Here is a 16,369-nt window from a genome sequence, read left to right on the forward strand (position 1 = left end):
GGAAGGAATTTTCTCTGATGCAGCCCAGTACCGCGGTGGTAGCTGCGTAATTGTTTATCCGATTAACAGTCCTTAAAAATGTATATTTTTATGCGACCGTGTGGACCGTGTGGTCCACACGAGGTCCTCGAAGCAGGTCAGTAAGCAAGCAGGGCAAAAACCAAGTAAGAACCATCTTAAGGTGCAACAAGTCAACAGGCTTAAGATTTGGCATAGTTCGGCCAACGTGCTGCGCAGCCACCCCTCTGACAGATTCTTGTGAGGATGCTGGCATCTGGGTAAAAAACTTTATGTTGGACAGGAAACAAGCCAGGTTGTCGCCTGGTGTTGTTTTTGTGTCTCAAAATGCACTTTGAAATTTGTGTACATGACATGTTGAAACTGTTTATTGAAATGCCCATTATTTGTACATTTGGTTTGTAAATACGCTAACAGTTTAAATAAATTATATTTATAAAACATGGTCGTTTTCGGATATGTTTATTTGTCACACGGTGTTCCTCTAATCATTTCTCTGGTGTCTCCGACTAAAATTCGATAATTGTACTGTTCTGCGTCTAGCTCAGTAAATATGAACATGGGTAAACGATCCGAGAGTACCCATAAAGTGCCCTCACTATCGACTTTTAAGTCGTTCGGAAAAACCAGTGCATCACTATCTGAGTCTACCAAACCCTGAGTGTCGGCATTAAGTGGCATTGCGGTATTCCAGCATCCTACACCATCCTTATTCACTTGAGTATAGAAAATTACACCAGTTGCAGAATCATAGAACTCAGCTGAGGACTGTGAGTTGGGGCCACGATCCCCAAGAAGTTTGTAGTCGTAGTACGCTTGCGGACTCTGGGAGTACGATGCATTTTTTAATATGGTGTTCGATACCATAAACTCCTTGGTACTGGAAAACGCATGAAAATAAACCGGTCGCGATCCGTCTTGTAGTCGTTTTCCCACGGCCATACCGAATACACCATCCGTCCACTGGAAGTTAACTCCACCGATGTTATAATCTCCAGCCAATGGGTCAAAATGGAAGAAGTTATGTTTCACACGCCACGAACGATCCTCGCCAAAAGAGTAGACAATCACGGCGTAACTTCCCAAGTCTGGGATGTATGCAAATGCATTATCACAATCTCCTCTCTCGGTATCTACGATCTAATGGAAGAAAACAGCCCAACAAGAGTATGTCAATATTAAAATCAAATACATCTATTATTATACGTATTACTGTAGCACTATCAAAGAGACTGCAAATAAAATGGTTTCGGTAGTCGGTCTATTTGTTGTCATTTCACATACTTACCACATTTGCAAAAAATGAATCTTCTTTCAACAGAGAGCTGTTGAAATAGTGTCTTCGAATGAGTTTATCGGTGTACAAATCGAATAACACCAGTGATGGTGGGGCGTACTGAACGGCATCACCAAGAATATTTGCTAAGCCGGTATCCATCACCCAAAGACGATCGCACTCGTCCGCTCGTACTCGGAATGTCGAAATGATAGAAGCATTATTTTTTAGAAACTTCGACTCATCGTTCCGTTCACTATTGGCATGGGCTTTACAAACGTTAAAGAAGTAGACAAAAACATGTTAGGAAAAGATAAATTGATCACAATAGTCTTATTTACTACGTCATGGACGACGTCGATTTACCTGTAGGTAGTTTATTTTCTTCCCAGCTGGGATATGGGCGCAACTTAGGACTTTGTTCATCAGAAACGTTCACGTAGGTCAAAGATGCAGCTACACCTGACTTCCATCTGATAATTGTAAAAATATATCATGCCTGCAGATTAGTCCATTTTGATGGTTTATGTAAAAATGTTACAATGTTTTCTACTCAATTCTATATTCCATAATGTCAACGCATGCATTATTGTAGGATAACAACAACTCTGTTTATCAAAGGCTTGGTGGTTGGTGGTGCAGATGAATGGCTGTCTGATATAGATAAATGACTATTAACCTATTTCAGACTACGATTATGTTATTATATTTTCGCAACCAGCAGTCTGCCGCTCCCGCGAGAGGCTAGAAATCTATTGGGCCGCTATGGCATCAGTCAGTACGATTATTTGTTGTTTTTCAACTTGATTTAACCCATCTATTGATTTACAATAAAAGCGTTTCAATTTTTTTTCTATTTTGTTACAATTCCTCAATGGCTCCGTGTCGATGTTTTTTATACAAAGTCGCAATGTACAATTTTAAATATAAATTGTGACGTGTTTTAAATATATATTGAATGTATGTTAGTTTTCCTTCTCAGTCTATTAGCCATGTTTCTCGTCGCCAGTCCTATGTCTGAAATCATTTAGCTTAAGGAGCTTCTCGTTCAACATGCTCTTCCACTATACCTTCCACTATTCATGAAGCAACATCGAACCCGAATTTGAAATCACGGACAACTACTTTCAATTTTACATAAACAGCGAATGTTGTTTTGCACTCTGTTGGAGCTGTTCTTAGTTAGTATATTAAGTCCAATGTTCTAGGATATGAGAAGTTGAGTACACAATGTACAAATATTTCATGTGTTTTGACCATTATATTATTTCGGAGAACGATAAATTTTGCTTTCAATTTAGCTAAAAATAAAACTTAGTGTATTATGTTTAAATGCATTAGGAACGAATAGGCATTCGTAAATTTGTATATGTGTTAAAACATCAAGAACAATTAAATTTGTAGATCAACAAGAGATCAATATGACACAGCACACATAACTCCATGCTCCATGTGAACTTAGATTAGTTCGTTTACCCTTTGTAATTACCTTGGTACAGTGACAAATAGCTTATCTCTCCAGCGTTCCAATCCAAGTGGTAGGTTATTATGAATAATATATTTTCCCGAATCCAGATCACTTTGCTTTGCCTGTTCCGATGACCACTCGAATTCTACTTCACGCCATTTGAATTTTTCCTTTAACTTTACACCATCCACCATCGAGTGGAAAAAGATCGTCGCAAAAGCAGTTGCTAGGACAAACAACGACAATTTTGGGCGATGCTCCATATTAACGCCACTAAGTTGAGAGAAACACTTGCAATATTCGCAACAATATACAATGCACAATGGGAACTGTGATTTCCGTTTGATTTGGCGTATTTCAATATGACCGTTCACTGTTACGAGCCAGTAACGACTGACAGTTTCTGCCCGGAACGATCGAACGAAACCAATGTTTTCATATGCTAAAAAAATCTGAAACTCAACCACACCTAGCTCCCAAGGCTTCCGAAGCAGCTTTCGTGAAGCCAGCTATAAAACAACTAACAACGCACCCTATACTCATCCAGAGGCTGGGCATACCGGTTTTATTTCACGCTGTGTGCTTCCCTCTATTCGCTTCGTTTTGCTGTTCAGTTTAACCATTGTGTGCCCGTCGAGGTATAAAATAAGCAGATGAGGTTGATAAATAAAAGATAGAAGAGATGATGCTGGATATAGAAGGGGCGAAGCGGTATGGTGCTAAAGGAGACAAATATGTGCAGCACTTTAGAACAACGAGAGAAAAGCGTAGATTCACGTGAAGGGGCATTTTTATTAAAAACCAGTTCCAACAAGAACATCTATGCTACACTAATCAATGTATTTTTATCAGATTATTATTTCGTATCTTTTAAAGAATATTAACGGGATTTTATGTATTTGCAACATGTTTGTTTTTGTTCTTAGCTACCGATTTATTTTCATTCTATTTTTTATGCAAGAAATTCACCGAAGGCATCTTCATGACTTGCATAACAAGCACGATCTCGTAGCGTGACGATTGATCACGATTTACTGATCATTAGGGTTGTTTCTCTCTCTCGCTTACACTTTGCTTAATCTGTCAGACTTGCTTTTTATTTTGTTGGATTCGTACAAAATATAAATAGGACATAGACTGTACTCCAACGAATGACTTACAAATCTATACTTGCGGTTCGACACAGATCCAAGGTTATCATTAGCATTGACGGTTAAAATGTTGATCAGGGTGCAAAAACCACCGGCGCACCGGCGTACTTCAGGGTTCGTTATTACCATTAGGCACTGTGCTTCTCTCGCTGGGGGTTCTTGTATAACCGTTACGTAGTGCTAATTCTATCATATTATGTAAGTACTGATTCTTTTGACGTTTTATTTTGTTCGTAGCTTTGCATCCAAATGAATCAGTATTGAGTGTTGAACAATTGCGCAAAACATTTTAAATGTATACATTCTATTGTATTTCATATTATCCGGAGCAATGCAAACTTTGCTTTGTTCCATTGCCTCCCTACCATAAATAATCCAACATGTTCTCTCTTGCTTCATTTGACTGCGAACAAATAATGAAATTTTGTTGTATATCTTTGATCGGTTAGGTTAACATTGCTATAAAGCTGCGATTAGTTGCAGTGCGTCGAGTGTGCTAATGCCTCCAGACTTGCACGGTATATTTTGTAAATAACGAGAATTTTATCAAAAATATTCAATTCAGCCATAATTATTAGTTAGTAACATAGGACAAAATCTAATGGTTTTCCAACTCATGTGCAGGCTACATACAGCTGACCGTAGGAGAAGCAATAATATTTTAGGTACAATCCACATAGTTGTAAGGATTGTCCATGCGCCTTGTTTATTGTCATCGCAAAAGTGAGTCTCGTGGGGAACTGAACAAGTATGAATTCAAACGGCATTTCTCAAAACAATAGTCATAGCACCAACCTTTAACTTTAAAATGTTTGGAGGCAGTCCTGGCGAATCAATACTAAGGGTAATAGTTTGCAGCTTTATCCTGATTTACCACAGTGTCGATTGACATGAAAGTGATATCTTTTACGGATATTCTATCTAGAATGCAGCAGGTATCATTTACGTTATTAGTTTTTGCTGCAGCTATAGCGCGTTCATTCAGCCACTGATGGTTTTTGTCAATTGGGGCTAAGTTTTTGAAAATTTTGCCAGTCAGTTGGTTTGTTATAATAAAAATAATAATAATATTTATTTAGCCCTGGTTGCTTGCAGCTATACAGGTGAGTCTTACAAATCTAAGGAGACGAGAGGATTTAGTAGAGGGAAAGGAAAGCAAAACGGACAACAAAGTCGAGCGATACTCCTTTGTGAGGCAGTTTAACAACACTTAGTCGGCGTACAGGGTTTGGAGGAGTGCACGTCTGAAGGAAGCAAAAGGAAGGTGGAAGTCAAAGTGACTGTAGGAGTTATTGAAAGAACGGAGTTGTTATCTAAAAAAAGTTTTTATAGAAATTTTTTTTGTTCTCACACAAACATACAAACATTCATTTGATATATTTGTATTGTATATAAAGATATTTAATGAGTTTCATTTTATTAAAAAAATCATGTAAATATTGTTCCGAATGCATTTTCCATTACTATTTGAATCGGTCCTCGCATGCATGTAAGGATCTTTGCATTTGAACCAATATTTGAATTATTTGTGCTACCTAAGGTTGTTTTATACAACTCTTGTTTTAATTATATTTGTTCAACAGAGAGAAGTGACATAATGAATGAAATTTACCAAGTAAATCACAAACGTTAATCTTACGAACAATTCTAATAATTATAAACAAGTAAGTAAAAATAAATTGGCCAAGCTGTGAACAAAACACGTTGCGCCGTATGTGCGGCTGGGAACGAGGTGCGATACAAGCTCGAAAGGCTGATATCTGCTCGATATTTTATCCCCTGGCAAAGCTCCGGCGCCTGATGGCCCGGCATGGTCGTTCCCATCTTCCGGAGATCCGTGGTAAGGTGCCTGGACGATTGTGTGTTTTCGAACAGCTGTAGGCGACAGAAGTTTGCGCTGCCAAAGGACGTTCAGCAACATCAACTGATGAGTTACACGTCAATAAAATGAAAGGAAAAAAATGCTCCAAAATCGGCTCCACGATGCCACAGCCAGCGTGTTCCCCAGATCTGGCCTCCTGTGGCTTTTTCTTGTTTCGAAAACGGAGGGGTCCATGAAAGGACGACGCTAGGCTACGATTGAGTACATAAAGACGGCATCGCAGGAGGTTAAGTTTAAGTTTAGAACCTGAAGTTTACAAGAGAATAAAAAATGGTTATGGATAAAACAAAGACTACGTGAATTCGAGGAAAACAGAATGCGCTGCAGACTCACAGGACAATTTTAAAAAGCAACAACAAGTCATCGAAACTGCTTCACCAATGGAACAAGATTGAAATGTAATCAGAAATTTGCCAGAATTCCTTTCGCGATGGACCCAGCAATTTGATGAACTACTCAATGACCACACTACTGAGCAGTCAGATGCTCCACTGGCGGAAATAAATCTACTTCTGCCACCGATCATCGAAGAATCCGATCGAAGATCCTGACGGCCATTCGTTGACTAAAAAATAATGAAGCACCAGACACAGAGCTTGTAAAAATGGAGAAGAGAGAGTTGATTGCGAGAGCCATCAAATCATAGACCGTGTATTGGACTGCAGAACGATGATTTTTGACTCGATTCTTATCAATTCGATTCTTTCTTAATTTTTACTTTGCTTTTGCTTTTACAGTTTAAATCATATTCAGCCACATTTGTTTACATGTGAATAAAAACACAAACGAATTCTTTCATATGGTAAAACTAAGTTTCGAAAAGCGTGAGGGATTGGGTAAAAATATAGTTGCAATGCGAATACCGTACAGACACGCAATAAAATTGCGAGTGGATCTTCTGACAATAATTTATTCGTACTCAAGGGGTGGGATTACACGGTCGATGTACTTATCCATAATATCGATTTTATGCCATTGTCTGCGTACCCAGTAGTAAAAGTAGGAATATATCAATGTTTTTTTATCAAATATTGCCCACGCATTTAGTTTTGAACTTGGGGTGTTGATGCAGGTCGATTGAACTGTACGCCGACGGTTGTGCTGCCATTCAGATTTTCCGACAATGTTTGAGCTGGATTCTTAGATTCTTTGTCCGTAAGTCGTTGTTTAAGTAATCGTATTTTATCTTCCTTCTGCAAAAAAAGTTAATCAAAATATATTCGAATCGTGTTCCATTTCATTTCATATTGTATAACTTTATTCTTACTTGAGCAATCAATTTTTGCAAGTCCTCGTTTTCTGAAATAAGCTTTTGGTAACGCTCTTCGTCTTCCTTAGAAATTCCAGCATCATTGCTAAACTTTGACTCCGCTTTATCTTTTGGGTGTCTCAAAACCTCAATTACCTGCATAAAAATGTGAAACAAATATAGAAATATATTTATAACGATACATAGTATGAATAAAACGCTTGGTACAACCTTCGGTACGAAAATCAGAAGCATACTGAGGAAACAACAAAATATTACAGCCAATGCTACAAAAGCGAACGATGCATCTTGCTGTGATGCTATCACCATTGCAACAGGAGCAGTGATCAAACATAAAACCACTACGTTGTAAATGCTCATCCCAACATAGCGTGAGTCGTTGATCTGTTTTACTTTAATAGAACGGGTTTCGTATGCCAAAAATAGACCAAACACCAAAATCAATCCTTTGAATCCGTAAATAACACCTGCAAGAGATATTGAAAGTATGTATTAGTACCAATGACAGAATACTAAGAATACAAAATTTGTTTTGAAAAATGATGTTGATCAGAACGTAACAATTAATACCGGACACTATAGACGCATGATAAGAAACTTTTTGTTGTCGCATTAGGAGAACATTAATCTTTGAAGTAAGTGGTTTCATTAGGATAGCCCAAGATCATAAGAGTTAAGCATGAAAAATAAAAAATGACGTGTTGGCGATGAACTAGCCATTAAACCATTGAATCGTTGAACATTTCGAAGCCGTAAATGTCCAAATACAATCTGTTTAACTGCAAAAAGTATAAGAACATGAATATTGAATATTAAAAAGTGTTTACGTTTAGTATATTAAACATAATAATTAACTGTCTTATTCCAGAATTTTTTACAAGCTGCATTGAGCATATCGATTGATGTTCATGGTATTTTAAAATATGCCAACATGCCAGAACATTTTGCATAGCTCATGTTAAATATAGCTTAATCATAATGCCCAGTAGCAAAAACAATAAAAAAATAGTCCATAAAGTATATTACATCTTAAATATGTTTAAATCAACAAAACTTACCTAACCAAACAGAATTATTTTGACTTTCGCAATGTTCTAGCTCAGGACGTATCTTTACATCATCAATAAACGATGCAGGATCTTCCAAGGGAAATGTTTCCAAGCGGCGCTGAAGAGGGTCTTGCATCTGCCACGTAAGGAGTATGACTAAGTCCACCGTTAACAAACCAGACACCATCGTGTATAACTTCCACGGCTCAACTTTTTTCTAGATATCGGAATAGAAAAAAAAGAAATCGCACAATATTTGAAACACTAAAATACACACAAATAATAACAACCTTCGGATCAGTTTTAGTTTTTGTGGTAAATCGGTGCACACGCCAAACTTTGCTAAACATAGCTCCATACGCTAACGTAAAACCAGTTGAGAGGATCCATGCCCTAGCTTGACACACCTGTAACGAACGTAACGATTAGTTTCACTGATCTTCAGTTGAATTTCTGTAAAGCCAGGAAAGGAAATAATGCTTGCTTACCTTAGGATAATTTTCGGCTGTTATGAATTGGCCATCAATTCCTAGTAAAATGACTGAAACTAGGCAAATAATCACCCCGAAGAGCATAATTGTATTACAGACAGGGTGTGATGATTGTATAACTCTAAAGTAATCAGTGTAAATGGAATAATAAGTTATTGGAATAAAGTACACAATATTCATAACTGCGTATTACTTACCGACGATGTCGGTGCCATATATTGAAAATAATGAGAGCAATGGCGACCACTATTCCAAAGCTGGATATAGTACTCATACAGATGAACAATGGCAATGAAACTGTTCTTAACACACGTCTAACAATAGTGCGATCTTGAGGGACCTGCAAATTAAGGTTTATAGAGTACAACAAACTTGCAATGGTCCAACTGGAAAACCTAACCTTCTCACCGTCCCATTTTTCTTTATTAAACCACGTTAGATTGTCTGCTTGAGTGTCGTAATAGCCAAGCTTATAATATTGGCCATCGATCATCTGCTCGATTTGAGTTAGAGCAATGCGATCACCCTGTGAACTGAAGGCAACTACACCCTACAGAACAGAGAATAGTGCGAATGCGTTATTGCTGGTCCATTGTATGTTTTGTTTTCTTGACTCACCGATACACCAAGAAATTGTGTTGAGTTCATAGCAGCGTAGATAGCGTTTGCGATTTCTTTATCGGTGTATGTAAAATCCTTCAAGTTTTTTCCCAAGTTTAAATTCCTCAAACGTTGCATCGTTTTATTGAAAGCTAAAGCTACGCTCCAGACTGCGTCGTATGCTAGTGGCGCTTCTTGATAACCCTCGGGATAACGGTTATGACTAATATCGTATCCCTCCTCAATAAGGGCAGCATTCAACCGTTTCCTAAACGGTGTTTTCGGTAAATTTTTCTGCCTGTGCAAAATACTGTTCTCTTCAGACTTACCGAAAATCTTCTGATGACATACCAGATATAGTTTTCTGATTGTTTTGATTCCACATTAAGGCTTCCGTCGTTAAATGACCTTCCGCAGCAATCTTCATTTGCTCCTTCGTGCAGGAAATATTTTCATTCTTCAAATTCACTTCGTACCAGTTGTCCTCGTACCAACCTGGGTAAATTATTCGATTATTATTGATGTGTGTGCGTATACCGAAAATAATACTTATATATGAGATTTCTTTGCTTTGGACATACCTATGAAAAACCAAACATACGCTCTTCCATAAAGTTGCTGTTTGTACATCTCACATAAAACACGCCGCGCCGCAACGACATAAAACAGTCCAACTATAATGCGCGCATCTTGGCGACGCAAATTACGAACGGCATCAGTAGGATCAGAAAGGAATGATTGTCTTGTCACTATTTCGATGCCAGCATCTTTGCAGCGAGTTTCCAAATCTTCTACCGTCTATCGAAAAAGTGTTTTTTCTCATAGTAAATTTCTTATAACATAACTGTATTTTCACTTACCGAGATAAACACTTCTTCTGCCTGTTGCAGTATTGCTACCCTTGACCATTCAAATTTTTGCATGAGCTTTATTCTAGTTGGATTGTGTACTGTAGCTGAAGGGTGTGTTCTGAAAAGGGTAGGGAAACGGCTACGATCGGAAAGCGCTGGACTGCTGGCTCCATAGCATAACTACAAAAGTTAAAAACGCAACAACATTTAAAACCAGGCTTAAAAATCAAACAAATAACAACATCAAATATTTACGAAAACTACTTACTACTACTAAATTCCACATTTTTGCCGCTTCCGCGACGGTTGTACAAACCGTACTACATCCAGCCAACAGCATTAGCTTTTGAGGTGAATTATACAGTAAATTGTACATAACGCTGGCCCCTAATCCGGGTTCGCACTGAGGTTCCCCATGATGCATAAATGTTTAGCAAAGATATATTAATTATCTGAATGAAATTAGTAAAAATGTAAAACATTATTTATTAAGAGTGTACCTCACTATCGTTGCTGTGCAATGTTAAATTAAATCCTGGCAGCAGATCTGGATTCTCGTTCACATCTTTCAGGGCCAATTTTGCAGCTGGATGACACGCTTGGCCCCCTTGCCAACCCCCTTTTCCTGCTATAGGAAAGATGCCTCCAATATGTAGTTGATTTGCCCCATTAACACTGCTGCCAATGAACAGCACAACAATCAATGTGTAGTAAGCCATTTGAAGTAGTGAATCGGGAACCTGGAAAAAGTAAACGGCGGATAGTTTCACTTATGCTGCCACGATTCAGATTAGTATCTCGGCAATTACAATTTTACTATCACCATCTAGATGCCCCATTGAACTAAACATGCTCAATCGACTCCCAGATGATTTGACTCGCTGCTTCATTGTTTTTTGTGTGCGAGTTCTTTTATTTCGCAAAACGTCTGTTTGGTTTACACTGTCTCTTTCCAACAATTCAGTTTAAAAAATAAATCATTTGGGATGCTAAAAGTAGAAAAAGTAGAAAAGTTTACTTCAGAAAACAAGATACATTTTTCAATATTAAATAAATAAAAAATATATATGTATATATAAATACAAAAAAAGTATAAATATATATAAATCCTTGCAGCGGATCTGCGACCATTTGTGATTTTTCATCAAAGACCTGTAAACCGTCCCAACGATATACGTGCATTCATTTCAACCTCCAAAAATTAAAAATGTTGTTCATTAACACCACTCTTTAGTTATCAATTAAGTATCTGTTGAATCATATTTGCGTACCTTACACAATTAATGACTTACGAAAACACTTACGAAATATAAACGTTTATATAATCACAATAACGGCATACAGAACACCGATTTTGGGAGACGTTGTTTATCCTAATACTATTAACTGCAGTAGATTCTGTCCATTATATCGCAACATTAGTTAGGAATGTTATCTTTTAATACGTGAAAATGGAAGAATGTCCGAACTTTTCAACTAGGTTTGCACGCTGTTTTTACACTCTACCAAACAAATGTGTTATACATTATTCACTGGTATATGAGGTTTACTTTTTGGTAGTAACATCGGTGATGTTTTAGTTAGATATCCTCAATTTGATTCATTGGCAAGAAAACCTGGCCTATTTCAAGCATTACATTTTCTGTTCCTCTGATGTCTTTCATTTCTTTAGGCATGCGCGTGATACCTGTCGAGTTCGAAAATTCGCAATATTCATTTGCTGGTTCATTTTCATGCATTTAGGCTCGAAAACTCTATCTTTTAGGTCTAGAACTCAAAACTCGGACTTTTTTCAAAGAAATCACATGTTTATTACTTTGAAATGAAAAATTCAATTTCTTTCACAGTATGTGCCATCGCTAGAAATAAATGTCTCCCATCTCAATGCTAAATCGTGGATTCCACGTCGAAAGAATTCTTCGTCTTTTGAAGCAAACCAATTGACCATCCAATTGTCGACTTCCTCGTAGGAACCGAACTGCTGCTCAGCCAATGCGTGTCCCATCACTGAAAATACAGAGGGGAGGGAAGGGTTGGCTTTCTTAATTAATTCTTTTAACTATTCAATAGTAGAAGTACATAGTTTGGATGAAAAACTATCTCTTAAAATCGATTTCATTAATTCTACCACAAATCAACGACGGCATATACATTACCGGAATAACCGGAATAACATACTTTAATCAAAATGTGTCTGGAGAGAGCCACACGAAGCGAAAATAAACGATTTGACATTATTCTGTAACGTCAAATCGTTTATTGTCGTGTTTCTGGAATGGAAATGGAATGGAATTCGAAATGGATGAGTCTAATTATGAGTAGTAAAATTGAACTAACGTTTCACAATTGTATAAGTGTACAAGTGGCGTTGATGGGCGAAAACACCCGGCATTTAAAAGTTTGTTTGCGTTGTTTTTTTTTGTATAGTACCATATATTCATAATAATAATACCTAATACTTATTTTAAGCGAAAGTATGATATTCCTGTTTCGCCATTTGTTTTATGAATCCGAAGCTCCACTGCTCCCAAGGCGTTTGCCGACCACAAAGCATTTTTTAATTGATTATTATTCGACCTAACAGAGCCGTGTTCAGCACCAACTTTAAGTTTTGCACTCAAGTTAAATCTCTATCAAATCGCATTCGGATAATCTTCAGACGAGCCGAGATCACAAAGCATAATCAAGAACAATATTTTCTACCCACAAATGAAGAATGAAGATTCTATACAAATCTTTAAATGACAGCCGTCCCAATGTGTCATTTCTTTGGTACAATATAGAGTGCTGCTTGATAGAGAGAGAGTTTACTGTGAGCTGAATGCAAGCTGTCAACCTGCGCTCAACATTTGCGCTCAAAAAGGCTTCGAAGTGCTGTTGAATTGAATCATTATAAACACAATTCGCCTTAGTTTCCGTCCTTTTTCGGATTATTTGTGAAGTAATATCTTCCATAATGTCGAACCTCAAGCCTCTACAGTGTCTAAACTTGGGTAATTAATGATTGCTTGCGGAAAATACAAAGAGTGAAACTAAAAACATTATTACACTTGTGTGCTTTTTGCAGATAAACAGCAGCAAAAAGCGTTCATCGAGTTCTATAACATACTGGGAGAGGTTATTTGATTACACTTATTTGTTCAAGATTGATTGTAATTAAGTTTATGTTCATTCTGTTTCGCAGAAACCACATACCACAACAAGAATATTCGATCGGTCCGATTTCTATAGCTGTCATGGTGAAGACGCTTTTCTTGTGTCGAAACTGCTATTCAAGTCGACGAATGTTGTTAAAATCATGGAGTCTGACGGAAAGCAACTTCCTTACTTGTCGTTGAGTAAAAGCAACTTCGAGGCATTGGTTCGTGATTTGCTACTAGTCCGGAACTATCGCGTCGAGGTTTACACTAAATCCAATCAAAATAGATTGTCTAATGAATGGTCTGTGGAGTTCAAGGGTTCTCCCGGTAACTTGGCTCATTTCGAGGATATTCTTTTTGGTGGTCATAACGAAATGGTAAATGGATCTGCAATTATTGCTCTTCAAATACGTCAGGACCCACGGCACCGCACTATTGGGTTGGGGTACATCGAAAGCAATGAAAGACGCATGGCCGTAATTGAGTTTATTGTAGATGATTTCTACACGGAATTGGAATCTTTGATTGTAATTCTGAACCCCAAGGAATGTCTAGTGCCTGCCATAACCGGAGAGGTAAGATTTTGTGTTCTTTACCAAAAAAATGACGCCTAATTGCTAATGCTTATTGATCAACATTGTATTTGTAATAGTATGAAAGAGTTGGGCAGCTGATGAAACGAAATAATGTTATCGTTACGATGCGAAAGAAGAAGGATTTTATGATCGAGAAAGTGGAGATAATTGACAACCTGAACAAATTACTACGTTTCCGTAAAGGGCAGCAGCAGAATGCCAACACCATTCCTGAAACAGCAATGTCATTTGCACTATCGGCCCTAGGCGCAGTTATACATTATTTAGAACTACTCCATGAGGTGGGAAATCATGGACACTTCCAACTTAATGCAGTTGATTTCAACCGGTAACTTAACATGATTGATTTAACAGTTTTTGTTATCGTATTAACTATTTTTATTATTTACTCCAGCTATGTTCACTTAGATGCTGCTGCCATAGCCGCGCTAAATCTCTTCCCGAAACCTGGTACGGGAATTAACTCACAAGCATATCGCTGGCACAGTGTGCTTGGTGTCCTCGATCGTTGTCGTACGCCCCAGGGCCATCGTTTGGTAGCACAGTGGATTAGACAACCATTGCGAGATTATGAGGCCATAAAAGATCGGCACGACATTGTTGAGTGTTTTGTTAAAGATTCTACGGCACGAACAGAACTTTATAACAATCACCTGAAGAAGTTGCCAGACATTATGCTAGTTCTCAAACGCTTAACGCGTCGAAAGTCGTCCCTGCAGGATATATTCCGCTTGTACCAAGTGATTTTACGCATGCCAAAGATGTTATCATGTCTTGGCGACGGAATGCTAGCAGATAGTGCTGCAATTCGAAACATACTCTATCAACCAATGAAAGATGCGTTGGGTGATCTAAAGTTGTACAAATCAATGGTTGAACAAATTATTGATTTAGAATCGATCGAACGCGGGGAATATCTTGTGAAGGCTACTTTTGACAGTCACCTGGAAGAACGCAAAACAGACATGGATGCGGTAGAGGCGAAAATGAAACAGTGTTTATCGTCGGTAGCGGAAGATATCGGGCTGGAAGCCGGTAGTTCCATCAAACTGGAGTTTGTGAGCCACCACGGTTTCCACTTTCGCATAACACTAAAAGATGAAACGGCGATTCGTAAAAATGTGCGATACAAAGTGTTGGATGCTGTTAAAGGTGGTGTACGATTTACCACTAATCGACTCATTGAACTTAGTGAATCCTTCGCTACGCTGAAAGAGGAGTATGAAGAGCATCAAAAAATAATCGTCTCCGAAGTGATACGTGTTGCCATAGGATATGTTGATCTATGGACAATTTTAAATAACCAGATCGCACAACTCGACTGCTTGGTTGGTTTTGCAGTAGCCGCAGTTTCCGCGCCAATACCATATGTGCGACCCACAATGCGCCGCGACGGGCCAAGCTCACTACACCTTACCAAGGTTCGTCACCCATGCCTGGAATTGCAAGAGGACGTAAACTTTATACCCAATGATGTAGCCCTGCATAGTGAAGATGCCACCATGTACATCATTACAGGGCCAAACATGGGGGGCAAAAGTACGTACATCCGTTCGGTGGGAGTTGCCGTCTTAATGGCCCATGTCGGTGCTTTTATAGCAGCAGACAGTGGCGAAATGTCGATCATGGATTCAATTCTAGGCCGTGTTGGTGCAGACGATAATCTTTCCAAGGGATTGAGTACATTTATGATTGAAATGATAGAAACGGCTGGTATAGTGCGCAGCGCAACTTCAAAATCACTTGTTATCATCGACGAACTCGGCCGTGGAACTTCAACATACGAGGGCTGTGGTATTGCATGGTCCATCGCTGAGTGGCTCGCACGTGAAAGCAAATGTTTGACGCTTTTTGCGACACACTTCCAAGAAATCACGGATCTTACCACCTATAGGTCAAACGTTCGAAACTCACACATGGAAGCAATCGTTGATGGTGAACGTTTAACTTTATTGTACCAAGTCAAACCGGGAGTAATGGAGAAAAGCTTTGGTATACAGGTTGCCAAATTGGCCAAATTTCCAAAGGCTGTGTTTGAGGTACGCTAAATCACTTATTATGCAAACGTTCTTCATCCCAAATTTATTTATATCTTTGTTTTGCAGCTTGCTGAACAGTTCTACTATGAATGTGAGGACCATCGGTACAAATTCATACAAAAAGATGGCGCAAAAGGTTTGGCGTTGATAAAAAAATGTTTCTTCGAAATTGAACAATTCGGGTTAGACAACAACTTGTTTAAATTAACACCTGAGACACTGCAAGACCTCAGAGTTTTACTTGAGTAACAAAATAAAAAAATAGTACTGATACAAATTTATTGCTGAGTGTCTTATCTACATTTGATTTCGACGAATGGTATTTCGAAACAAGATGGAGTGAATTTTCATCGTCTATAGTTAATGTTTCGTCAACATATTGAATTGACAAATGGACAACAATTTTTCCTTCTCTTCATTTGCATGAAATTGTGTCTCAGCAGCGGAAACACTTCGAAAAACTTAGGATATTGTATACCAAAAAATGCCAATGAAATCAACGGTATGATTTTCATAATAAACTCATCTTCAATGGAAC

The 16,369-nt window shown here is 38.2% G+C and overlaps 3 protein-coding genes across 4 annotated transcripts; 1 reads left to right on the forward strand and 2 right to left on the reverse strand.

Annotated features, from left to right (window-relative positions):
- Positions 1-379: 379 nt before the first annotated feature.
- On the reverse strand, positions 380-3,219 carry LOC128271815 (L-dopachrome tautomerase yellow-f2). Of its 2 annotated transcripts, none has more exons than XM_053009469.1 (4): positions 2,784-3,219; positions 1,648-1,767; positions 1,307-1,550; positions 380-1,158 (listed from the first exon to the last, which is right to left on the reverse strand). In XM_053009469.1, the coding sequence occupies exons 1-4, from the start codon at positions 3,023-3,025 to the stop codon at positions 481-483; spliced, it is 1,284 nt and encodes a 427-aa protein (XP_052865429.1). In that variant the 5' UTR covers positions 3,026-3,219; the 3' UTR covers positions 380-480. The 2 variants fall into 2 exon arrangements, with proteins under 2 accessions (XP_052865429.1, XP_052865428.1); XM_053009468.1 differs by having other exon boundaries at positions 1,307-1,563; positions 1,661-1,767; positions 2,784-3,216.
- Positions 3,220-6,746: 3,527 nt separating this feature from the next.
- On the reverse strand, positions 6,747-11,536 carry LOC128275478 (gamma-aminobutyric acid type B receptor subunit 1). Its single transcript, XM_053013993.1, has 16 exons — positions 11,361-11,536; positions 10,866-11,045; positions 10,557-10,796; positions 10,325-10,459; positions 10,066-10,236; positions 9,787-10,003; positions 9,535-9,700; positions 9,224-9,473; positions 9,006-9,155; positions 8,803-8,945; positions 8,603-8,726; positions 8,405-8,521; positions 8,124-8,331; positions 7,276-7,532; positions 7,063-7,200; positions 6,747-6,988 (listed from the first exon to the last, which is right to left on the reverse strand). Exons 2-16 carry the CDS (start codon positions 10,944-10,946, stop codon positions 6,839-6,841), a joined length of 2,547 nt encoding a protein of 848 aa, XP_052869953.1. The 5' UTR covers positions 10,947-11,045; positions 11,361-11,536; the 3' UTR covers positions 6,747-6,838.
- A 1,377-nt stretch (positions 11,537-12,913) lies between these two features.
- LOC128271903 (DNA mismatch repair protein spellchecker 1) lies at positions 12,914-16,232 on the forward strand. Its single transcript, XM_053009584.1, has 6 exons — positions 12,914-13,049; positions 13,124-13,173; positions 13,241-13,771; positions 13,849-14,120; positions 14,187-15,831; positions 15,898-16,232. The coding sequence occupies exons 1-6, from the start codon at positions 13,013-13,015 to the stop codon at positions 16,078-16,080; spliced, it is 2,718 nt and encodes a 905-aa protein (XP_052865544.1). The 5' UTR covers positions 12,914-13,012; the 3' UTR covers positions 16,081-16,232.
- Positions 16,233-16,369: the final 137 nt, after the last annotated feature.

The sequence above is a fragment of the Anopheles cruzii genome, chromosome 3 (genome assembly GCF_943734635.1).
Source record: "Anopheles cruzii chromosome 3, idAnoCruzAS_RS32_06, whole genome shotgun sequence".
Classification (NCBI taxonomy): Eukaryota; Metazoa; Arthropoda; class Insecta; order Diptera; family Culicidae; genus Anopheles; species Anopheles cruzii.

Excerpts from the sequence above, each read along its gene's own strand:
- LOC128271815 (XM_053009469.1), bottom strand. The coding sequence starts at position 3,025 with ATGGAGCATCGCCCAAAATTGTCGTTGTTTGTCCTAGCAACTGCTTTT. Across the intron at positions 1,768-2,783 it reads CTATTTGTCACTGTACCAAG|ATGGAAGTCAGGTGTAGCTG; the intron begins GTAATTACAAAG and ends TACAATTATCAG. Across the intron at positions 1,551-1,647 it reads CCTACAGGTAAATCGACGTC|TGAACGGAACGATGAGTCGA; the intron begins GTCCATGACGTA and ends CCATGCCAATAG.
- LOC128275478 (XM_053013993.1), bottom strand. The coding sequence starts at position 10,946 with ATGAAGCAGCGAGTCAAATCATCTGGGAGTCGATTGAGCATGTTTAGT. Across the intron at positions 10,797-10,865 it reads TAGATGGTGATAGTAAAATT|GTTCCCGATTCACTACTTCA; the intron begins GTAATTGCCGAG and ends TACTTTTTCCAG. Across the intron at positions 9,701-9,786 it reads GTATGTTTGGTTTTTCATAG|GTTGGTACGAGGACAACTGG; the intron begins GTATGTCCAAAG and ends TAATTTACCCAG.
- LOC128271903 (XM_053009584.1), top strand. The coding sequence starts at position 13,013 with ATGTCGAACCTCAAGCCTCTACAGTGTCTAAACTTGG. Across the intron at positions 13,050-13,123 it reads TCTACAGTGTCTAAACTTGG|ATAAACAGCAGCAAAAAGCG; the intron begins GTAATTAATGAT and ends TGCTTTTTGCAG. Across the intron at positions 15,832-15,897 it reads TTCCAAAGGCTGTGTTTGAG|CTTGCTGAACAGTTCTACTA; the intron begins GTACGCTAAATC and ends TTTGTTTTGCAG.